A 25,418-nucleotide genomic window follows, 5' to 3' on the forward strand; every position below is an offset into this window, starting at 1 on the left:
TTCCAAGTGAGTTTGATGTAGCGAAACTCATCTCAGGGTTCTTTGCTTCAGCCAGGCCTGTGCTGCAGAACTGTTAGCAAGTGCCCTTGAAAAGTCTGTGGGAAGTGAAGGAGATCCTGGAAGACAAGAAAAAGGCAAACATAAGGCCTCTTTTTCACAATGGAAACGAGGAGGGGACGAGGAATTATAGATCAGTGAGTTTAACTTCATTTTGTAGAAAACTGCTGAAACAAATAATGAAATAAATTATTTTAACAGTGTAGGAAGAAACAAGGAAATGAGTTACAGCCCCGTAGATTTGTCGAATGCGTATCATACCAAACTAACCTAATTTCCTTTCACACAAGGTCCTGTGGGTTGCAGAGAAGTAGCAAAAGTTGTATGGCTTGAGAGCATTACGGCTTTTGACATTTGCATGATGTTTTGGGCTCCATAATTCAAAAATGATGTGGACCAATTGGAAAGAGATCAGAGGAGAGTGCCATGAATGATCACAGATCTCAAAAATGTGACCCCACAGGAAGGCTGAAACAATTGGGATTGTTGAGAGAAGATAGCTCAAATACAGTAGTGATCTACAAATGCATAAAAGGTTGATGCAAAAAAGAAAAAAAAAACAAACTCTTTCACTGTGGACTTTGAAAAGGGAAGAACTTTGTTACTATAATGGTGACTTGAGCTAACAATCAGGGAAACCTGTCTAATGTAAAACAGTTTAGCTTTGGAATATGTTGCCTATTGATGTCTTGAATCTCCTATCATTGTAGGGGAGCCTCAGACAGGAATTAGATAGCTAGAGTTGATCCTGCCTTGGAGCAGAACATAGATTAAATGACGTTAGGTCTTTTTCAGCCAAATGTTCTATGAAACTGAAGCTTCAACTAATGAATGAGGACAGTTCAGGAGGACAGTTACACTTGTATTTATAGAAAGTAACTCCATGTGTAACACACTACTGTACTTGCTATTTGGAGATGCGTATAAAGTTAGGACACAACTGTGATACTACAGAAGAGAAGCTGGTTGTATTTAACAGCACAAATGTGTAAGTTTCCCCTTCCCTCCACAGTGAAAATAGTTTTATATATGCTCTGTTGAATACTTCTGCAGCTTGCCATGACCCTAAGAAAATAAGCACAAAGCCTTTTTTTAATATTTAAGTCCTAGAGGGGCTTGCTGTCACCCAGAAAAAGATGAAGACTCTTCATTTCTTTTACTCGCTGTACCAAACATCCTCATGCAGCCTGTCTTGACCTGCACCCTGTGCACACAGCTGAGTTGGTTCACTTTTCTTCTGCTGGTGCGCTCTTCTTTTAATATTTTATTTTCTCCTTTAGAAGAACGTAGTTTGAGGTTCCTAGCTTGATGGATTTTTTTGGCTCACACTTTCCCAATTCCAGGTTACTGCTCTCATTAGCACAGCCTGATGAGTCAGGCTTTGTATTTTGCAGCTTTCTTTGCCGCAGAACACCAGCAAAAATACTTTGGCCACCTTGACTTCAAGGACTCCTACAGCTTCTCCCAACCATACATACTTTTACTCTGCTAATACCCATGTCTCACGGATAAGTGTGCAAGTTGAAATGACACAGGCAGATGGTGCAATGAAGTATTGTGGGACTGTTTCTCAGCTACAGACTGTTCTGTTTGTCAGCTTCAGGACGGACTGCTTTACCTTCATCCTTGGAGAGCTGGTGTCTCATGGAAAGCAAGTTTTCCTCCTAGGAGGCTAGTCACAAGATTTAATTCATTCTTAGGCTGTGCACCTTTGCACTACCTTTCCATACTGCCCAGGGCCTGCGTTGAGATCGCTGGGTGGTTGGGACCTGTGCTTCCCTTGCTGTATTCCATCTCTGGGGCTCAGCTTTGTCAAGGTTTCTTTGAGGCTCCCAGGCTTGTCTTGCGTGGGGCCAGCAGCAGAGTGACCTGAATTGAGTGCCGTTTACCAATGGGGAAACGCTCTTTTTGGTAGTCCCTGGGAGCCCATCTTTAGGAAGCCTGAGGGTCCCCCTGCTCTTCTGTGCACCCCTACACAGCGTGTGCACTACGTAGACATGGCTGCTCTGTATCAGTTTCAAGCTGGCTGGTTTTGAGACCACTGGTATTTTATTCTCTCCAGTATTAGTACCGGGTCCAGATAAGACAGAGCTGCATAAACGCACATTTCTATGTAAACAGGGAGGATCGGGTTTTAGAAAGCTGTCATGCGACGAGGCATGCCCCTAAGCTGATGATGTGAAGAGGAATGTTAACCAGAGCAGCTAGCATCTATTCCTTCACTGAAGGTAAAAGCAGAGTAGATCTAATTTGTTTTTAAGGATCAGCCATTTCTGAATGACAGTTAAATCTATCTACACAGCACAGTCTTGTCCACCCTGATCTCAGCAGGAACAAAAACAGACATAGGCATTTTGGCCCTTACTCTTTTGTTGTTCTGTCACGTTTCTGCTTGTCCAGAGGTGTTTACCATAAACCATACAATGAGAAACCTTCTGTTCTCTTGCAACGGAGAGAGTTTTTCCCTCTCCTTTCGTCATTACAATGCCTGAAAGCACAAACACAGCTCAGGGTCTGGTTTCAAGCTCTGCTTTGTTTGTCTTCAGGATTCCAGTGGTAGTGTGTAAATGACCTCCCAACACTTGTTCTTTCGCTTTGAAACTGATTTCTCTCAGCTTGGCAGGTGAAACTCCAAATAGGTACGTCTGGCCCATTCCCTGGGGAGCTTAGAATGGCACCGACTAAAGTGGGAGAAGAGCTGACAGCTTTAAAGCTTTAGAAGTGGTAATAGCGGAGGCATGAGAAGACTTTTATAAGTCACTTTCTCCCACACCATATTATGAAACCAACTAATTCCCATGCAGTGCATGCTCATGAGGCCAACTGCCACTTCCACTGTTGAATCCATGAATAAGTGCTTGCTCTGCACGGAGATGAGTGCTGTTCCCATATGCTGGGTTTTATTTTGTAGACAGAACAGTTGACACACTTTTTGTCTCAAAGATCAGAGTGCAGGGCATGTTTGTGTAAGGACAAATTACACAGGGTAGGTGCCTTTGTGTTTCTTAGTTAGGAACGCGAGACGGTATTTCTGCATAGAGTGGGTGCTTTGGCAGGTTTTTTTAACACAGAGCATCACATATGCAGAAAAGCTAATGTTTATTTGTATTCCACTTAATGAGTGGAACAGGATGTAAACTTAAAAGGAGCAAAGATAAATATAGTATTCACGATACCCTCTGGCGTATTCACCCACACTTTGTTCTCTTTCTCTCCTTCTCCGTGCTCACATATATGCACAGTACATGTGAGCACACACATATGCGGACATTTGATGCATGGCTTTTATTAGTGCATTTGCCATTGATTGATTAGTACTTAGTATTAGTACTTCTTCTATTGATTGATTGCAGATGAAGTGACTATTTGACCTTTAATTATGAGCCTTGCTATTGAAAATGACATTGAGCTATGGCTTCACATAATCCATCTGGAAAGCCCGACATGATGCCATTCCCTGGAGTTCATTCAGTGAGAAGAGAAGAGGCCTCAAGGAAGTGCAAAGCTATCAGTGTGGCTCATCTAAAAAAATACTGCAGTTGTTGCTTGCACTTACACAAAAGTTGCAGCCAAGTATGGAGCATTATTTTATTTTTGCAGAGTGTGACTCGCTAGCTATAAGTTATAATTCCAAAAGTAAAATGCAGGATTTTCAAAACATACTTTTCACTTTATTTCTTTGTATTTACTATGTAAAATTAATTTGTCAGCAAAAAATGGAGTACTGCGATCTATTTTGGCTATCACAAGTGCAAATGTTGGCACTGTAGGTATGATGAACAGCAGATTGGTAACAAAACAAAGCGACAAAAATAACGCCACCTTATAATAAAATCAGGGTATTGTTTGTGATACAGAGTGCATTTCTCCTTAGTTGGATTTATCAGTGCAGCGGTTCTTTCACCATGGAATTATTAAAGTAATGTAATCAAAGTATCTAGGCTACAAAATATTTTTGGGAAATAGAGTTCATTTTGCATATAAACGCCAGCATGCTAACGTTCTTTTGGTTTAATTTCATTCAAATTTATTTTTTAAATACTCAGCTTCTTACTGCACGAGTACGGAACTGATAGTCTGTACTTGAACAATTCGTAAAAGCCTGCTGTAATGCACAAGTAGATTCACAGACAACTCAATTGTCTGTGAGCGGATCATCTAGGCTATGGATTAATCAGCCTGTGCCTTCCCCCAGGTTCCCCAGCTGCACCGTGTGACAGCGTGCATCGTGCTCTCATATAGCTCCAATCTGCTCACAGCTATCTATAGGTTGCTCATGTTTTCTACAGATATCTCCTTACAAGATTTTTCAGAGACAAATAATATATTTGCACACCCTAAACCACTGCTGTTTAATATTAGCTGGCTTTTTGCTTCATCTGATTTTTCATATGCCCAGTGTGAAATGCTGTACTAATCAAGTGCAGACTCTTCTTATTGTGTGGTGATAATCACCTTTCTCCTTTAGCTAGAAAAATACCACAATGTTCGAACTTGTGTTGAGATAAAAGGTAGATCATTTTGATTTTAAAAAGGAGGCATCTCTTAATAATTCTGTAATAGAAAGTAAGATGGTAAAATCAGGTGTGTTGCCCTAAGTGAGTACTGAGGCTATAGCCTGTGGTATTTTTGAAATGCAGTGGTTTTTCTCTGCTCCTGGCAGAGAATTGTACTCTGAGGCGATTATTCATCAAGGTACTAACTGTGACTAGCTAAAAATGTGTGAATAATTTCTCTGAATTTTACATAAAGATCTAGAAAATAATTCTGATTAATTGCTCTCTGAAAGTTTTCAAGAATAAGACTTTTGATACTGTCTCTTACTTTCAAAATTTTCCTATGAGTGTTCAAAAGGAGACATTACTGCTGGCATTGTGTCATACTTCTTGGAGTTGTTAGTGCTTGAATTTGCCTATTTTTTTACCTGTTACAGACTTCTAGTCCCATTTCTTCCCCAGGTGTCCAATAGAGCGATGTAAGTGAAAATGATCTGGCCACTCCTCTACCTAGAATTGCTGGGTGCTGACCCTTAGGGCACAAGGGAAGCTAGTGAGAGGAATATGCTTGAAACAATGAGTGTCTTGTGGAGGCTGTGTCTGGGCCAATATGTACCCCTCACTACTGACAGAGAGTTAGAAACGCTCTCCCATTCCTCCTTCTGAGATCCCAGGGGGCTTAGTGCCTGCTAGAACCTTTAATGAATTTTGACACTGTGATTCTTTGGGCCAAAATGAAAAGTTTTTCTCATCTCTTCAGTCCTCACCCAGCATTTGCTTGGAAAGAGCAGCAAGTATTTGGTTGGGCTTTTTCCTCTGCTCTGTGATTTCCCTTCTCTTTGTCCTCTCTCTGTCTCTGGAAAATAAGAACCAAGGGATTCGTGTTACATGAGATGATAGCGGGGAGAAGAGAAGCACCTGAATCTACTACACTTCTCTCATGTTAGCATCTTTTTTTGTAGCCCAGCTTGAGGGCAGGTGGATCGCCTTTCCTAGGTCGTCAATCTTCTAGAACCAATGTTTGGTTCTTACCAAAGAGTATTATCAGTCAGGTTATTACCATGTAATTGGCATGTCGCCTTTCTCAGTAGACCCCGAAGAATGCCTGGGAAATGCTGCTATTTTCACTAGAGCTGCTATATCAGAATATTAGCAAAACCAAATATAAAATAAAGATGTCTGTTATTGGGAATAGTATGAATGTCTCCTGCTTGCACAGAGAAATCCACTCGAGGTGAGATGCCATTTTGCATGCGTAAGCATTTCTATAACACTAAGGCCACCACTCACTTGGAGCGGCTATCTCCACAGAAGTCAGACTGACAGTTTTGAGTAGGCTGTGGTCACGGGGATAGTCTGTGCCAGAGCATCTCTCTTATATTCCCTTGCTACTCATATATGTGGCTGGACAAGCACTCCCTGTTTGTCTTCTTCCGACCGGAGCATCCCTTTGATGGTACACATCATCAAGATGTGTGTATCATCAAGAAAGGAGGTACACTTTCAGGAAGGAAATGTGCTGGCAGGCCAGTCTGAAAGTAGGAAATGGTGTAGTCCACTGAGTTATAGTGGCTTTTGGACAGAGAGTGCCTAATTCTCCCTTGTTTTTGCAATCACAAGATTCACAATATACCTAATGTCTAATCTATGGCAGTTTACTCAATTTTGACCTCTCTGTGATTCCAGAAGGGGAAATACTAGAGCATATTAGGGAATCTCCTTTTCCTTTCTGACCTGAAACGTATGCTTCTTTGATTAGACTTAGAATGTGGCAAGAAATTCTGTACTAGCTCCCAGGGCCTCCTTTTCATCTGTATACTCCGCCAGTAGTAGGTTTTTTATTAATATTTAGAAAGTTTGCCTCCAGCAGTACTAAAATGTGCATCAGAGGACAACAGTTGTTTACTGTGTTTGAACTGAAGAATCTCACCCAGGAGATCTCATTCACTTGAAGTTTACATCTCTCAATCTCGACTTGCAGAAAGAGATCGATGAATAACAATTGTCATTTCAGAGTTGCACCTCTCCAATTATTTATTTGGTTGTGTGTCTTCCCAGATGTACACGTAATTGGATCAGACACTGAAAACCAGATTGCCCGTTTTTAATGACAGCAAGCTCATGCCTCTTTATAATATAAAAAAAAAAATAAACACACATATCCATCTGTAAAATGATAATGACACAAGAGCCCTCCCTCCCCCCGAAAAACAGTTAAAGTTAATTTATCTGCTTTAAGAAACTACATTGTATTCAGCAGACAGCTGACAGGTTACCCTTGGGAAGATCCACATTTGGACATGACTCAAGATTTATTTTTTTTTCCTCAAGCTGGCAGAGGCTACAAGTGTCACCCATACTAAAGCTGGCGGGTATTGAAGATGATGTTGAGTCTCCTTGAGAGAGTTGCGTCTACATTTGCTGCTCTCAGTGCACCTTCTGGCAGCCAGCCTGAGCTGCTGACTCCAGACACTTCTAAAACGATGGGTGCAAAGATGTGAAAAATCAACAGCAGCAGCAAAATTTAGAAATCTCCTATTACAGGATAGTTTTGGGAATCTGGAAGAGGGCTCGTCCTCTAAAAGCTGCAGTGACCACTGCAAGCACATAACCCGAGTCCATAGAGTTTTAAAATAGGAAATAGTATCCCTCAGTATTTCTGGGTAGTGAGCCGTTTTCTCCAAATGCTTTCCTAAACGACTGGAGCATTAAAACTTTTCTAGCCTCGCATCTTCTTTTCTTGGCCACAGAAATCAGATGCAGAGAGAATTAAAGGAAAAATTATGCTAGTATTGCTAACAATTTTTTTTTATTATTTATGAAAAGAAGTATTTTCTTGTTTTACTATTTATAATGAATTTGTGTATTATGTTTTCCTTTGCAGCAATGTTTCAGGAGAAAAAAGGCTTTTAAAAAATCTAATTAAAAGCTAGTATAAAATAGTTTGGAGCATAATCCTTTCCTCCTTGTGTTTACAAATATAAAACTAAAAACTATATATAACTATAAAACATGTTCAGAATGGCTTTTTTAATAATATGTGCAAATAAAATCCACATAATCAAAACTTTAATGCTGAGAAACCTTAGCCTTAGCTATGTGTGGAAATGGCAGTAATGTTCAAGGAAATAATCAAATTAATCAAACCTTAGCTTCATGTTTTTAGGACGTATGTCAATCTCTTTGTCCAGAATTCCTTTCATTAGTAGGTCTAACCTATTAAATCTTCAAAAAGCATTGGCTACAAGAATTATAGAGAAGGGAAGGAAGTGTTTAAATTCCATTCGTTTAAACTTCACAGCTTAAATATTGCTAGTGAATTACAAGGAAGAACTTACCCTGTGCCTTGAGTATGTTACGTGTATGGAGAGTCAACTGATATCCAAGCAATAAAAAAAGTACTGAAGTGGGAGGATCAGCTTACAACATTGCTATGCCCACATTGTGGTGCCAAATTAAGGATAAGTCACATTTAAAATATGACTTATGGTGGTTCGATTCATTCTTGAATTCCCTGTTAACTAATTACTGCTACTATGTTGTCAGACAGGTGGAGGTGTTTTGGAGTCTAAGGCACTAGTCTTCAGTTGTTGGTGTTAAATGTTTCATTGTTAGCAGCTGGTAAGGTTGCCTGTGTTGTTCATTGAACATCACTTCCAATCTGAATGCACCCATTGAAAACCCAGAAATAGAAAAACTGTACTTTCTTTCTCTTTGTCCCAGTTTTTACATTTTTATTTACTTAAAACTTTGATAGTATCAAGATGTGCTGTTTCCTGTTAACTGTACTTACATTGCACTTAAATTTCTGATTTCTGTGATGAGTGTAGTGAGCCAGTTACCTGAAGAACAAGAATTAGTAAAAGCATTCAAAGCATATTAGGTTTTCTTCTTTTTTTATTCTTGTTAGAGTTATGGCAAAATAAATGTCTTATTTCCCATTCCTTTCTCTTCCTCCCTCTCCTTCTTTACTTAAATATTAGACCAGTCCAGTCTCTTACAACATAGCATGGGTCTCTGTGAAATTCTTCCATCCTAGCATAGCTATATGGCCAATATGTGACCACATGGCTCTGATTCAGTACAGAGTCTTCACAAGAATTCTAGTCTTCCAAAAGAAGTAAGTCATTTAATGTAATGTTGAATATTCTGGTAAATCATTGTTCTTTCCCAAGGTGGGGGACAAAGGTGAAAATGTTTTCGAAGATTAGGGTCCACGCAGACCTCCAAGCTGAACTAGGATAGCCCTTCATTTTGCAGTTTTCCCCTGCAGCTTTTCCAGACTTCCTTAACGTCTCACCAGTCCCTTGTAAAAACCTCCCCTTCAGATGTTTGTTTTTACCACTTTGTGAGCCAGTGTTTTGCTTTCCATTACGGTTATCGCTGACCTGAAATACGAAAACATACTGAAAAAATTGTCTTCTTTCCCTGAAAATATTATAAGCACAAGTCTTCATACAAAAAAGCAAGGGGAACGTAGTCTCAATGGCTCCAAACATTGCAGATCCTTCCCAATCAGAAACTGAGTGTCTTATCACCTGGAGGTAGTTGTGGTTGTGCTGATGGATGATCTCTCTTATACCTACTGCCAAAAGTCAGATTTCCATGGTTTTGGGCTCAGCTGCAAGTAAGCTGTTGTCTCTCCTATGTAAAGTGATTTCATATTACATTGGAAGGTGCTTTCTTCAGATGAAATGGGAATATTCAGGAGCAAGAGAATATTTGTATTGTTATGGGTTGTCAAGTATCTTTCATAATCCCATACTGGAAAGAAACTGGTCCTGAGGGAAGAGCATTTAACTTGAGTTCGGTGCATGCTCTGGAGAGGGCATGGGTATAGCAAAAAGAATCCTTAACCAGTTATTTGTCAAAAGCATCTTCTCCTATCATGATCTCCGTATGTCGTAACAGAGTCTGAACAAGGGCAAGAAACATCTTCTATCCCTGGCTAGCCTTCACTGAGGATAGGCAGTGTATAAACTTCAGTCTCCTCAGAACTAACCGTAGCAATGTGACTTGCCTGGGAAGAGACAGGGAACCCTTAAGAAAGTTCTCAAACAAGAGATTAGCAGCATCTTGCCATTCTGGTAGCTATCTGCATGAACAACCTTTTTCTAATCCTCTAAACTGGATTTTGCCTGGATCTCACCACCCTTCCCCACCATGCAGTCACTGGGCCACATGCAATACTATTCTGAAACTTGGCGGTAAAATTTCAGATGCTCATTTGGCACTGTCTTTGCAGGGGTAAGCTCAGAAACCCACTGCTCTGGCAGCTTAGGAGGGGTTTAATGCAATATATGCCCCCCTTTACAGGCCTTTTCTCAGTTGAAAAAAAGAAATAGCTTTTTGGCCTACTAATGTTCCTTTCACATCAACCCCTGAGAGGATCCTTCAGAAAGAGAGTAGTGTGGAGAGTGTCATAGAAGCTGCCATCATATGCTTGATTCATTTTTGTAATTGCACTTGAAGATTATGGCAATTGAGAGTTCTGAAATGTATAGATGAGTAGAAGGGAGAACTGAAAATCCAGAGGCCAAGGCTTTTCTTCAGAGTATTTCCACTGCCTCTTTGTGAGCGTTGTTCTGATTCCTGAACGCCTAGTGTTTCCATAGCCCTTGTGATGACCTCTTAGTTTTTCGCCAAACCTCTTTTCCTAAGAAGAAATGCAGCAGTGTGTAAGCAATAAAGTTTTAGAATAAATTGTTTGTTATGAAGACAGTGAAGGGGAAAAACCTATACGGTAAAGTATGTAAGTAGAGCATCTAGCCATAATTCTGCTTTGGGTGTGAGAGATAATGGCCTATGTTTCAGTCGTAATAAAAATGTTCTATTAAGTTCTCTGAACCCATTGCAATGTGATAGAAAACAGCAAATGATGAAACAGTGCTTTGAGGGGAGCTTACACATTCAGCGAACATAAAATAAACATATTAAAATAGGAAAAAAAAACCCTGGTTTCCAGTACTTATTGTTTTATCGCTTCCATCATGGGTATAGGATAAAAGAAAACTCTTACTTGCTTGTTAGAAGAAGAAAGCTCCTACTTGAAGTTCTTACTTGGCAGATGTCAGTTGAAAGCCCTGCTATGGAATATGCTGCAATGTCAAACTCTGTTGGGTAATTTTAGACAAATGTGTCATGTGTGACATGGAAATATGGCATGCTGTACATTAGTGATTTCCCAAGTGTTTGGATCAGGTAGTAATGTGCTGAGAAAGTGCTCTTTATCTCTCCACACTGTGTACTTGTATAGCAGTGGGGAAAGGCTTTTGGTAGAAATTACTTTAGTCAGAAAAAGAATCCATTTACAATATGTGCCTTCTAACATCTTTCAGACAATGCATTGTATTAAAGAGGCATTTTTTGATTAATGTTTTATAAACATTTTTCAGCATGACAGCTTAAAGTCCCTGTAAAATTGTAAATGCGTGCATAGTGCTCACTTCCATAAAGTCAAATGCCATCTCATAAAGTCTAGTTGGATCCTGTCAGTGACAGTGACACAGAATCAGTACCTTGGAGCATTAAAATTAATTTGCTTCATTTATATTACTGCAGTGATAGCTAGATGAAAAGAGTCCTATATTTAAATTATCTTAAAAATACCTTCAAATCTTTTAGGATTTTTTATTATTATTATTTTACAGTTAACTAAATGTAGCGAAGTGCAGCCTGATATTTTCATGGGCCTTTTAAGAAGGTGACTAAGAAACGTGAAGGTAGCAAAGGGGAAAGGGGAGGATGTGGGAGGTTATACTGGGTGCAAAGCTGGAGGAAGGACAAATAGCTTTCAGTTGTGCAGGCTACTAGTGACCAGGGCTGGTAAACCACAGCCTTGGAGCCAAACCAGAATACCCTGGAGCAATGGAGGGCAAAGAGGGCTGTCCTATAGCAGACCATAAGAGTAGTCCTCTCACTCTTCCTTGCTGTTGTTGAAGATCACGGATTAAACAGCTTTTCTCTTGCTCGCTCTTCCTCGGGTTTGCAAAGTTCTTAAGTGAAATGGGCCGAGTGAGGATGCAAACAGAGAGAAAAATGAAATGTACTCCTTGTCACAGGCCTAACTCACGCCTCTCAGTTGCGGTGGGACTGTGATTTTTAGTGCCTGCTGTACTTAGTGGAGCTTCGTGATTTTAGTGGAAGTACCCAAAATTTACACTGCTGCAAGTGAGCAGAATCAAAGGTCTTGGGAAGCAAAACCAAGCAGGCTGGAAGCATGGGAGTGGAGAAGAGGAGGTAAAAGGAGGAAGGGAGAAAATACAAACAGAAAAAGAGCCTCTGAATACCAGAGCCAAAGAGCAAGGAGGAAGATGGGAACACAGGGGACTACTGGTAGGAGAAACACAACCAAGGAAAGGAGAAGAGGGAGATTCAGGATAAAAAGCTGGGAATACCAATGATCTTGTTTGTAAGGAGTATTTGTGGGATGATCTCAGTGCTTCCTCCCTTCTGCTGCAGCTCTCTGTAGTCCTGGTCAGGTGAGGTGCTGTTTTCGCACCCAGCTGGGTACCACATTTCTCCTCTCTTTGCAGAAGGATGGGATACAACCCTGACTTGCAGTTGTCACAGTGTCTGGTCAGCTCTGACCCAGGAGTTGGACACACATACATGCAATAAGGCTGTTTAAAAGATTTTGGCAACTCAGCAGTTTGTTACAGCCCTACTTTGAGCAAAGCTGCCCAAGTTGGCACCAAACCACAGAGGAGCACTTTGTCATTCAGTTCTCAGGGAGGCAGATATGTTGGCAGAGGAGTTGAACCAAGCTGCTGGAAGCCTGTAGCTTCATAAACCGCAGCAACATGAATGGGTGTTTGTGGCATGAGCCTTCAGACCGTGATGACAGTCTTAAAACTTAACTAAAAGACTGTCTATAAACTGATAATGCCAGTGTTCCTCCTCCATGGTCAATCAAGATGAAGACCCGTAGAAGTCAGTCCAAATACCATGAAATGTAGATAAGCATGATTAATGGCTCTGTGAAAACAAAATTAAAAATCCTTACAGGCATTATTCTTTATACGTGTGAATGGAGCCTTAATGCTCCTGACGGCAAATAAATGCCCTAGTAATATTGGAGGGTGGAGGGAGGGACTGTGTACTTTGAGGAAACTTAAGACTAAGGTAGTGGTCTGGGTTTTAGTGTATGTGATTTGATCCTGTGCAAAATTTTATGGATCTTAGACTTAGTGTATCTATCATACCTCATTAGCACTGGAAGCAATATGCTATAAAAGATGAAGAAAAGAGGAGCAGACAGCCCAAAATAAAGATAAACACATCCATTTTGCTTAGCACCTTCGTTCCTTGCTATCTATCTGAAAGATTTAAACTCCTCTCACTCACTTTATTAGTTTCGTTATAGCTGCACCTGTTCATGTCACTACTGTTTCAGTCAGTGGTTCTGTTATAGCTTCTCTTAGTGCTAGTTCATAATCTCATCTTGCAAATGCATTACGGGCTAAGATTCAGCATACAGCATCAACGCAGGCATTATAACGTCACTTTTCTTCCTTTGATTGGGATTTGGTTTTCATTGTGTTTGTTGGGTTTTTTGTTTTTTTTTTTCCCCAAGTGTTTTATTTATACATTAAAAAAATATGGTTATATTTCTTTTTAAGAGAGAGAGAAAAGTAACTATTAAAACATGTTTTTCCTAATTAGGAATTTGCATGAGTTTTATGTATTTGGAAAACATTAGCAGTCGTACTGATGCTTGCAGTTACTATGTATTGCTATGAAAAAGTTTAGACAACATTTTTAAAAATAAATAAAACCCATGCTGTTTTGTTTAGCTTTGTGGTAGTATTACTGACACAAGCATTTCTGACTGTAGTCTGTGGATCTTTGTCATTAAATATTTTCTGAGAGAGTTGCATACTAGCAAAGTTGGAATTATAAAAATCACAAGTGCATTAATAGGCAACAGGGCTTTTTCTTTCCATTGAACTAATGTTTACCTGCAAAAATGATTATTATTCCTTCTTTTCACCAGTTAGTTTTTCCTGGTAAATAAGAGGAACTTTAATTGCACATTAGTAGCTTACAGGAACCTGTTGTTGTGACATGTATTTAAACAAGCTGTGAATTAAGAACCTCTTTCCACCCAGTGATCTAATTATATTGTCACACTAATTACAGTATTTTGTATTTATATTTGACGACTTTAATTTTCTTTTTCTAGTTTACGGAAATAGCTTTCCTCTAGAGAATTTACCTTTTAGGCTGGAATTTCTCATCTTTTCTTTCAGAAAATATACAGTAATCTAAAGCATGTCTCAGTCGCTTTGGATCCATTCCGTTCACATCTCTGTCGTTAGTTTTCTGTGTGATCTTAGGCTAGTCATTTTAGCGTTCTCTGATTCTCTGTAGGAGTCCTGTTCAGCTTACTAAAGTGTTTTTGGATCTATGGATGAAATTGCACTACCAAAACACCAGGTGCTGTCTTACGAACATAAATATAGCATGTTCATAACTTGGGACTCTAGGGGGTTTTTTTCTGTGGTTAGAGAACAGAAAAGGACCCACAAGGATCAAGTTGAGATTTGGAAACAGGTAATAAAACCTTTATCTGTTTACAAAAACAGTATGATGGACATTTTAAAGTAAATTACACTCCTTAATATAATGCAAGTGCCCATTTAATTTCTATCCAAATACTATCTATTTGTAAGCTCCAGAAATTAATGTTAATAATAAGCAGCCCTATTGTGTGATCAGTCCATGGTGTTGTTTGGAAGGTAATTATAATATTGAAATTAAGCACGCAAGCCTTTATTTATTTGATTTATTCCTTCTCTGGAAATATCCACGTAAGTAAAGGCTACTAGTATGGGGACAAGATTGTTAGTGGTGTAATGTGATGAAGCTAATTAAAATAATTACAAGAAATAGTGCTGTGGAAACATTGTGATTTCAGCAAGCGTAGAAGTGACAGCAATAGCAGGGCACTGGGGGAGCAATAATATTCAACAAATGAGCTGTTTCTTCGCGTAGGGAGGAGGCAACTTTCATTAAGGGAAACCTGAAAGGGTGTTGAGAACAGAAATTTATTCAAGACATAGAGAAAAGTTTATGTAAACATGGCAACTTTGGCTGATCTGAAACATCTACTAATGGGGGAATGGAGGGCATGTGGCACAAAGCTCAGCTTTTTGTGATTGCTAAGAAAGGAGGCACACAGATGAGCTCTGTGAAAGCTGTAGACCGCTTTACTGCAAGGTTGATGCTGGCGGAAGATTCCTAGAATGACATTTAAGATGAGGGATAAAATAAGGTGTGTTGTCAGGGGGCTCCTGAGGAAATCACAGCTGCTCTTGTTGGCGACTATGCAATTGTCTGGTCAAGCAAGACAGAGGTGGTTGCAAGTTTTGCCCACGCCTATGCTTTGTGGAGCATGGTAGCAAAGTTCCAAGATTTAAACAGATAATTTTGAACAATAACATGTTCAAAGTAAACATAATCGGTTTCATTACTGCGAAACTAAATCAAATTTGATTTTCCGTGTCACATCATCAGGTGGGATGATTATGCATGGAGATGTCTAATAGAATTAGCAGTGTTCAGTGCAAATTCAAGCTCTCATAAAATATGGCCCATCTCTAGCTCTTAACACTTCCTTATTCTAGCATCTACCAACTTCTGTACTCCAGCTGCTCCCTAACTCTTCATAGGCATGATCACTTCATATTGCTCGCTCGGTTCACCAAACCTTTTCTCTCTCGTTCTGTATCTCTTGTGAAACATACAGGTAGAGCAGAGAGTTTTGCTCTCTAACACATGACCACTCGCCTGCAGAGTACTTGACTCTGCCTTGACTGCATGAATCAGGAAGGGCTGTCATTTGGGTATCACCAGCTGACAGGGAGTATGCCAGGAAAACGCAACCCTCCTCCCATGGTGAACGGACTGAAGAAAGGTCACAAGCGGGAGCCAGGCAGGTTGGATGGAGGACAATCATGAAAACACAAAACAGAGCACAGTGAGAAGAAGAAGTAAATAAGCAGTACAGAACGATGCTCATCAACCAAACAGTCAATGCTATAGCAGAATGTATTTTATATTGAGTCTTCAGCAGGTGTTTGACAGCTATTAGCATAATTAGAAAAGATCTTTTATGGCATTCCCCTACTCCTTCCTTTCTCTGCCGTGTATTTTTTTTTTGTTCATGTTCTTCTGGTTTGTTTGGGTTGCCTTTTTAATATATAACTTCTGAGTCTTCATTTTGTTTGTTTTGGGGTTTGTTTTTGGTGAAATGTCAGTGCAACATAAAATGCGTTTCTTTTATCTGGAGCTTGAAGTCTGAGGTGAGAGTCTGTCTCCTGTTTTTCTGCCTGCAGGGATCCCAATGCTGAAGATAGTATTTGCGGGTTACGAGCATCTGTCCTTAATTTCCGTCCCCTTACTCATCTATCATCCTGCTCAGATTCTTCTTGGCAGTTTGTTGGTACCAACAATAAAATCTTGGATGGTTTCTAGGCAAAAGGTAAGAATTACTGGTTTTGCTTTACAATGGAAAGTGTGCAATGAGGAAAAAAATACCTAAATGCATGTCTTAAACTCCTCATGTTCCTTCGTGGAGATACCATGGTAGGGATTTTTCTGTACCCTTACTTCCTTTATGACAGTGATAGTCACAGTAGTATCAAGTTAAAAATGCATCCATAAAGTTCATTTATCCCTCTTGGCTATGAAAAGGTTCAAATCTTGAAGTCAGACCTCTACAGTTAGTTCAAATTATGAATTCAGATTATGCCCAATAAGAATGGCTCCATCTTTAGATAATAATCAGAGCTTTGGATCTCCCTTATGGAGAAGTGCAAAGATCTGTCCACGGGCATGGGAGTTTGGGAAATCAGGTAAAATGAGAGCACTTTCCGAATTGAATTGAAGCAGGATGAAAACTTTTAATTTTTATTTTTTTTTCTGCTTGGGTCACCCTTTACAATAGCAAGAAGTCTGCAGAAGACTGGGGCATCACATTTCATGCAAAATTATGGCATGGGATAACTTTTAGGACTATGACCGAGAGGTTTTTGCATCGACATCTCTGATTCAAATTATGCTTATTTCAGTATAGATTGAAGCTATTGACATCTAACAGCCGTTCTGTGATGTATATGAAATAATTGCAATGGTTTTAGTCAGGTTCTCAGAACAGTAGTAACCACCTCGCAGAAAGCTGGTCCATGCAGCTGATTTTAATGCTGTCTCTAATGTTCTGAGATAATAACGATCAAGGAGCTGTGGCAACTGAATCAGTCTTTGGCAACCATTTTAGGTGAAGGTTGAGACCTACTGCGGGAAGACCAGTGCCACCAGTAACCTCCATTCTCCATTTGTCAGTGCAGAATTACTTTTTTTTTTTTTTTTTTAATAACTTCCATGTTCCAAATTTTCAGTAAAACCCGACAGACTGCCATTTTACTAGCGTCACTCCCCTAACTTTGCTAACTTAAATGCTAAGTTCCCTAAATCAGTGATTTTTATGTGGCTCCATCTTTGGTTACCTGAATTGTAAAAAGCAGGAAAACTCTTAATTTTCACGAACTGGGTCAGAAATCAGACCGTGTTAAGATACAGTTATCTTAGCATCTGAACATGGAAATTTGAGATTCATCTGTCATTTCTCCATCAGTCTGAAAGTCATGATTTTTTTTAAATCAAAAATTACCAGGAGACATTACGGGTCATGTAAAGAAAATTCCATGCTATTCCTGCAGAAAGATAGCCTAAAGTTGACACTACCGGTGACAGAACTATCCCTGCAATGCTGGCTCCTCTTCAGCATCTAACTGCTGGCTGCTGCCAAGACCAGGAGTGGGGCTGGAACTCATCCAGACCTCCCTCATCCTCAGGGGTGGAAATGGCCTTTAGGGGCTGCTGTCAGTTGCTGCAAGTTAACACAGCCTTTAAACAGGGCATCAGAAAAGTCATCCAGTACTGGAGAGATTTACAGTTCACCAGCACTAGTTTCTTATTCATTAAGCATCAAATAAACCTCCTGTGTTAATCAGACTGTAATGCTACCGTAGAACCACTCTGGGGGATTGTTGTTCTGTTGCAGCAGTTTCTTCAGTTGGTCTTCTGTATTATTCACAAATGTTATTTTAATTACTCTTTGAAAAAAAATCAATGAGGTTGGGTCTGGTACAGTTATAATAAGTATAATAGAAGTGAATGTTGTGACTGGATAATGGTCTCCCGCTTTGAAAATAAACATGTCATCATCACCCTTGATGTTTATTTTCTATAAACACCTTGGCTTCATTTTGGCATCTCTCTTGCAGGGGGAGACGGTTATCCAGTCACAGTACTCAACTGCAGTGACATTCTTACTTAATTATGATAGTACATGTGATCTGGTTGTATGAAATTGAATTTAAATATTTAGAGGTTCATCTACACTAAAGTATTTCTAGTTTGTAAATATGGCAGCAGAATCTGCCAAACTACAAAGTTAAAAAATTGTTTCCCCAAACAAAACGTGGAATGATGTCTCTCTCCAAAGTCTCTTGCTGAATAATATCCAAAAGACTAATCTCAGACGGCTAGATTTAACAATAGTTAAATGCTGGTGTTGCTGAAAGCTGGTGTTTCTGAGGGGAATATAGCCTATTTATTTTTAAAGGTTTGGATTTTTTTTGAGGGTTTACATTTGTGCTGGAGCATTTTTCAACCAGTGCTTACAAGCTTTAAATGTACAATATTAAAGGTTAATATCTACAATAGGAAGACCCATCAGACATCTTTGAGACTGAAAATCGCTTGTTTAACCAACCCTCCAGAAATTATAAGTCTGTCAGTCAACAGGCAAATGCCAGTCTGTCAGGGCACTTCCTCCAAAAGGCTAGTGAAAACAGAGGTTCCAAATTTCAGGAATGTGCAAATTTCACGAATTCCACCCCCCACTTAGGCTAATTCATCCCGCACGAAAAAGCACTGGGGTGTTTTTGTTGCAAGCACACCAACAACAGGCATCCTTCACAGTGACCACATCGGTATAGAGGAGCAATCGAAAACCTAACACCTTATAAGCCTTTCACGTTTGCCTCCTAAGTTAGAGAGGCTGCTTCCTGACAAACTGGAAGCACAGTCACCTATCATTTGAACTGAACTTCTGATACACGCTGAATAAATAGTTCAGCTACCATAGCTGGCCAGCCCTGCAGGGAACACAGAGCTGGACCTTGCCATCACATAAAGGCATGTGGTTTCCCTCCTCCTCAGTAAGAGTAGACTATAGCTACAAAGACATCAGGTGTCCCCTGGCATAAGTTCACCTCTGGACGTATGGACTTTGGCTTATTCTTACCTTTTCTCAGAAAGGTATAAACATCAGAGGTGCCAGACATCCACCACTGCAGCAGTGACTATACTCTGAGCAGGCTTGGAGCCAGATGGAAGGAGGCCAGGGAACACAAAGGTGTTGGCAGAAATTTTCTTCGCAGTCTTCCCCTAAGTGGGTCAGAAGCTCTAGTACCTGTGCCACAAGTGGTCTGAGTGGGGTCCAAGTAGTTGCTTTCTTAAAAGACATCCAAGACCCACCTCTGCTTCCTTGACTGGCACTGTAGCCATATTGCTTGTGGTTGCTCTGCTAAGGCTATCCGTATATGAGGAGGCTACCAGAGATAAAAACATCACCACAAACCCCAGAATAGCCTGTCAGCTGCGTGCTGACTCCTCACTCAGCCTCCCAGAAGTACACGCAGCATTTTGTTGCCTCTTATAAATAAAAATCTTGTCTTGCGCTGTCGGTTGTCTTTTAAGAATGTAAAAAAGTGACTGTTTTGTTTACTGTTCACAGGCACAGAAGTTAACCAGGCAGCCCAAAGCACCCGTGAAGGTATAATTACGGAGATGGCCTGTGTCACAGTGAATGTATATATGTACTATACTGTACACACGGACAATTGAGACAACTGGGTATTTGTGAATGTTGCTTCGGTGCATATTTTATTTTTTTAAATATATATATATAAAAAAGATACCGGTTAAGTGCCTTACAGATGCATTTTTGGCAACTGCATTGTTTCCAGAAGCCACTTTGTTGGTTACTGCAAGAGGTTGTACAGTATTTTGGAGTCCTTTAGTTTTTATTTTTCTAACTGAGTGAATGGTCATGACTAACAGCTGTTTCTTCCATTGCCCCTGCTTTGAAGCCAGGGTGCACCAGCTGTAAGTCTCTGTCTTAAACTAGCCAAAAGGACCAGAAGCCTATCCCACTGCTGGCGTATCCTGGGGAAGAGCTTTCTGAAGGTTTATTTTCCAAGATTGACTTGAATTTCTGTGTGACTCTGTTACACTCCCTAGTCATATGACTGTGACATGCCTTTTTCTTCTGAGTTTGTGTATACTCAGCATGGGGCCATCCATTGGATAGAAGCTGAGAAGCATGAATTATTTGCATTTGTTGACACAGTTGTCTAGACATTCCTTCAAAGTTAATGGTTTCTCAAGAAAATTCTTTCAATTCCATTGTATGATATTGTGCCATTGTATATCTTAAATGCCTCATAAGCTTCTTCAAAGAAATGGTCTGGTGCTTGGGTTATGAGTGAAGTATTTGTGTTTGCAGCTAGGAGATCTTTTATAATTTACCCCTGAAGAACACAAATTTTTGTTATTTCTTTTTTCTTTCCCTTCCTCCAGTGCAATGCACAGAGATCTGCAGTGACAGAATTTAGGATGCTAATATTGAAACAGAGCCTTTATTGTAGGAAGCCAAGCTACATTTTCTATATTGCTGCATTGGTAATGAGTAATAGCTTGTGGGGACAAGTAAGTTGACAATTTTTTAGTTTTTTTGGCAATTAAAAGGATCCTTATAGTAACAGAAATGCTATCTTAGCTAATTTGACAATCGGTCACAACTTTTTAAAAAATATAATGTTACTCTTTTTAATAAACTTATACTAAAAAAGAATACAATATACTATTTCTAAGAGGAGCAATGAAGAGAAAGGAACACAGGCATATATTTAAACATATAGCCAGCACTGCATCTTGTCTGGGAGATTAAGATTTCAGAAGCATACTGTAGTCCAGACTTCAAGGTGTACCCATCTGCAAAAACCATGCTGGCAATTGAGCATTAAAAGGAAGGAAGGAAATAGGTCAAACTGGGATCGATATAAATGCAGAAGTTTCACATGTGTCATAATTAACATTGCAGTTAATGGTGTGACTGAGTGCAAACACCTAGGAGCAGATCTTTAGCAGGTGTAAATTATCGCAGCTCTGATAAGGCTATAGCCATTTGCACAAACTAAAGATCTTTTGTATGACAACAGGCATGTGAAATTCATATCCTTTTGCCTTAGTGAAAAAAATCACGTTTGGTTTACCTAGTCTGTTATTTCTAGTCCATTATTCCTGTGAAGAACAGGAAAGTAATCTGGTACCAATCATCGGTGCTTTACCTGATGGACAGTCAGTCCAAGACTGCTCTGTTGCCACCTGTGTGAGAAACTACCAGGACCTGGCAGCATCTCCTTGTTCAGAATTGTCACCACCAATAAAATGACCATGTAACAAAGGTACGTGAGGCAGCAACATGCTGAATTCTTTCATTCCCTGGAGGGGGGATGAAGCTCTGCGCACTGAGCAGGCAGGAGGGCTGAGGGGCACTGGCCACCGCCCGTGTCCCCCAGGGCCACGCTCTCTCCTCACTAGCCAGTGATGCAAAGGGCAGCGGGCAGAGAGCTCACAGTTTTGATCAGCACATCTCCATGCAGCATAGTCAAGATCCACCAACAGGCCAGCCTGCAAGTTAATGGCAGAGAATAGCATGCGCGTTCTTGGGCCAAATTCAAGGTTCCCCTTCCTTGAGCATGCTAACCGGTAACTGGCTCCATGTGGGAAGAAATTCCTTTGTCTGGGCTTAAAGACCCTGCTTGCAGCAGAGAGTCCAGACTCAGGACAGTTTATTTTTGTTCTGTTTCCATAAACCTGAACTTTCAGAATATATAAGAACTTAATCCCAATCCCACTGAAATTGCTGACGTTTTCTGTTGGTTTTGAATGGCAAAGCAACTGGCCCAGAAAGAGTGCTCGCTTTTTTTAAATGTATAGAAAGAGTTCAAGCATACAGTAATTTACTGTGGTTGTGTCAATGCTAAATAGTCAGAACACTGCAAGTACCTTTACGGAGCTACCTCTACGTACTGAACCTCCGACTTTCAGTACATCCAACAACTTGCTTGGATTCCACTGGATGCATCCTTTTTCCTTTGTTAAATTTTTTCTTCATTTAAGAATATTTCGAACTGCTTTAAGACAGAGTTTTGTTAGAGCCTTTACAAAGTCCTTGTTGATTGCTTGGGGCAGCCTAAATATTGTGTATGAGTGTTGGAGGTGTTGGTCTAAAGGGAATACAAAGCAAAACTGAAATACATATATTAAATCCATACTTAATGAAATTTAATTATGCATATCAATTCTGTTATGTTTAAAGACTGTTAAGATGTTTGTTTTATGACTTGTTATTTTGCCTATATGTCTTTAATAAACAGAATGGTTTTGAATTTAATCTTGTTAATAGGTAAATAAGGTAAAATTACTTTTCCTCTAGGTCAACTTTTTACCTCTGTTACCTATGTTTTGTTCTTTCGTGGGTAAGCTTTTAAGCTGCTTGTTCTTTAAAAAAAAAAATAAAATCCGTGAACTGTACAGAAATATTTTATGAACTAAACTTGGGTTAGAAAGTCCTCGGAATACTGCAAATTATCATCAACTGAAAATTAATTCATTGAACTCCACCAGGTTTTCAGTAGAGGGTTTGAACAGTTCTGAACCTTTTCAACTTCCTGGCTTTAAATTTAACTGAGAGGTATCTGGTATTGAACATAATCGGGCAAAACTGATGGCAGACGAGAACCTTGTCCGTGTTAAAACACAAGGATTTTCTTGACCATCAACACTTCTTACCTTCTGCATATCTATAATCCCATCTAATGATAGCAGAGGAAAAAAAACGCCCAAACAATAAAAGAGCACTTCAGACGTCACAGGGAATGTTAGCGCTTTGTGTTGAGTTACTCAAACATTTTATTTCCCTTTTTGCTCACTAAATTGAGAAGCTTTTGATGACCCCAGTAATAGGTCCAAGATAAATCATTTTTTTATGTAGTTAGAATCAAAATTGTGGTTGTGTTTTTTCTTCTATATCCTCTAGTTAGTGCGAATAGGTTACACGACAGAAAAGGCAGTCTCAGCAGAAGCTGCGCAGTTGTGCTTGTTCACAGAGCAAAAGGCGAGTAATCCAGCAGTGTGGTTGTACAGAAGTCGTCCTCTACGTTATTCTGGCAGTCAGGGAAAGAGGAGCTGTTAGTTTTATTTGTGTACGGTTTTCTGTGGAAATACCTAGACAGCAGGAGGTTAGAAGGCGAGATGAAATATTGTCTGTCTACAAGCACATTTATTTATGTGCAAGTGCATATGTGCATAAGAGATGAGCAGTTATATACGTAGAAATCACCAGAAAGGACCAAGTCCCTTGTATACTTTTTTTTGCAAGACTGCATATGGAGAAAAAGCTACTTTTTTGATGTTATTCTGACATTAAAAATGAAATTTCAGACACTGCATTGTGTTTTGTATTGAGCCATAATCTCATACAGAACCTTTACAGCAGATGATTGCAGCACTATATTTGTAAACTGTAGACTATTTTGCACTTAAATAGATGTTGATGCATTTGGGAATTACAACACAGTAAAGGGCTAAATCATAGTTTCTCCATTTTCTTATAATCCATATGCATTTATATTACTATTATTATAAAGTGCCAGAAACACATACAGTCCCTCGCAAACACGTTAAGTAGACAAGAGACTAAATTCTGCCCTCGGTTACACTTGCACATCTCCAGTGAAAGGGCTGTTAAGCTGCAGAGCGATCTCCCTGGGGAAGCTGTTTGAAAAGCCCTGCCATTGTTCTAACAAAGCTCCGTGATAATGTAACACATGAGGACAGTAAATGAATAGTATTTTACTTTAGATTTAATGGCCTGCCCTTTCCAGCATCTAACAAACCAAATCCCTTTCGTCCCTATTTCCGTGGGTAGCCCCAGTCTCCCAGACCAAAACTACAGCATCGTATCAGAATAATGGCAGAAGAGGGAGGTTGTGTCCTCTTTGCTGTTTTCTTGCTGAGACCATGTTATCAATTGTCATCATTAGACTGTGACTTCTTTGAGGAGGCATTTTGGATTAAATCCTTCGAAGTTTTATGTGTACGGTTCCTGTAAAATTCTCATTCAACAGAGAACACCTTGCAGGATGGTAAGTAGTCTTCCGGAGTTGCATGCACAAGGTCTGTCCGATGGCTTTAGATGTGCAGGACCGGAGAAAGGAATGCCAGGAAACGCAGGTGCGAGGCATTGCTGCAGGCGGGTCTGCCTCATGCTGGCATCTAGAGCTGTAGCAGAGGTCATGGAAGCAGCCTCTAAATTGTTCTCTTGCCAGAAAGGTGGAGAGTGAGATCTTCAGTGAGAAGTGAAATTAAATTTGTTAGTGATTAAAAGGACAAGAGAGATGTGTTGGAAGCAATTGGTGCCAATGAGGCCTCTCGGCTGCTCCCCTAAGCAAATTGCAGTCTCGGTGGAATATCAGCTTCTCAGTCCATCAAATTGCAGTAATCAAGTCTGGAGCTGATGGGAGCATGAGTCACCACTTAATTTGCTCATCAGCGGAGGCCAAGTTTTCAAAATATTTTTAGATGCGTTTCCGCAGAGATTTCTGCCAGCCGCTGACCTATAGAGTGACAAGAAAATGAGCAATAGCCGCTGTTGAATCAGGCTCTGCTCCCTGCCACCTACCCTACGCGCTGCAGGGAGGGCAGGTAGATCGAAGGCCTTCGGCATTGCTATGCAGAAAAGAGCCCCACTGAGTTGATCCCATCACCTGGATTTGTTAAGTAATAAAATAACCTGTTAATTCTTAGGCTATCTAGTAGGTTCAAATCAACGCTGACCCTGCATTGCTAGCCCAGACCAGAAGCAGGCGTGAGATTATGAATTGATTGTGGTCCTTGCTCAGAGAGACGGCCGATACCAACCACTGCAGCACGCAGAAGAGGGCCTGCGTCTCCCAAGGATCCTGTGCTGGTACGTATCGTCCTCTCTTTACCCGTGTTAAAAGTTGCTGCCTGGCACAACCATTTTTCACCCGGTTAAGAAAGAAAAGAGGCCTCTTTGGATGGCATCCTCTGTGGGTGGGCTCCGTCTAGTATAATTGTAACAAAAATCAAAGGCTTGCAGATGTTAGCATGCTAATATTTGTCCATCTCTGTAAGAGAAAGCTTGCTATTTATGGTCAGTTTTCTTATGAAACAGTTCCCAATTCTAAAGGAAATCAGCTGTCTTAAAAGGGAAGAAAATGGCCTGCCTCGAAGGAAGGACGATTTCATTGATAGGATTAAAAAAAATTATGGAGGTCATGTGAGAACTGGCCTTTTGCCAGAAGAATTGCAGGAAATAAAATTTGAGAGTCCCGTGACAATAATTGGGTATGAAATTGTATTGACAAAAGCTTTTGCAATTCTGTGCTCCCTCCATTTCTTAGCGTTGTGACTGCAGTCCTTCCCCATCAGTGTCCTTCTGTTTGCTGCGCAGCCCATACCCAAGATGTTACAGCGTTCTTATTTCCTTGTGACTTCTCCATGTAGTTTTGCCACTTCTTGTCACCAGTGTTTGATGAAATAAGTGATGAAATGTCTTTTTTTCATATCTTCAGCCTAAATCCACCCCCCCCCCTTTTTTTTTTAAACTTCTCCTATTTAGCTGTCCCTGACTGAACCTGTTGGTGTCATCACCGAGATGATGCTCTCATCTGCCTGGAGAGCATCTCTAAGAAGATGCTGTCT

The 25,418-nt window shown here is 40.1% G+C and overlaps 1 protein-coding gene across 3 annotated transcripts in view; it reads left to right on the top strand.

Annotated features, from left to right (window-relative positions):
• The window catches only part of SLC10A7 (solute carrier family 10 member 7), a 151,209-nt gene extending 129,131 nt beyond the window's left edge, over positions 1-22,078 (top strand). For 2 of the 3 annotated variants that reach the window (XM_074588848.1, XM_074588850.1), the window contains 2 exons: positions 15,893-16,038; positions 19,360-22,078. In XM_074588848.1, coding sequence (XP_074444949.1) covers positions 15,893-16,038; positions 19,360-19,404 — 191 coding nt within the window. In that variant the 3' untranslated portion in view covers positions 19,405-22,078. Of the gene's footprint in view, positions 1-51; positions 171-15,892; positions 16,039-19,359 lie in introns of those variants that run through there. The other variant, XM_074588849.1, reaches the window with a different exon arrangement.
• The last annotated feature ends 3,340 nt before the right edge of the window (positions 22,079-25,418 follow it).

This window comes from Larus michahellis, chromosome 5, assembly GCF_964199755.1.
Source record: "Larus michahellis chromosome 5, bLarMic1.1, whole genome shotgun sequence".
Classification (NCBI taxonomy): Eukaryota; Metazoa; Chordata; class Aves; order Charadriiformes; family Laridae; genus Larus; species Larus michahellis.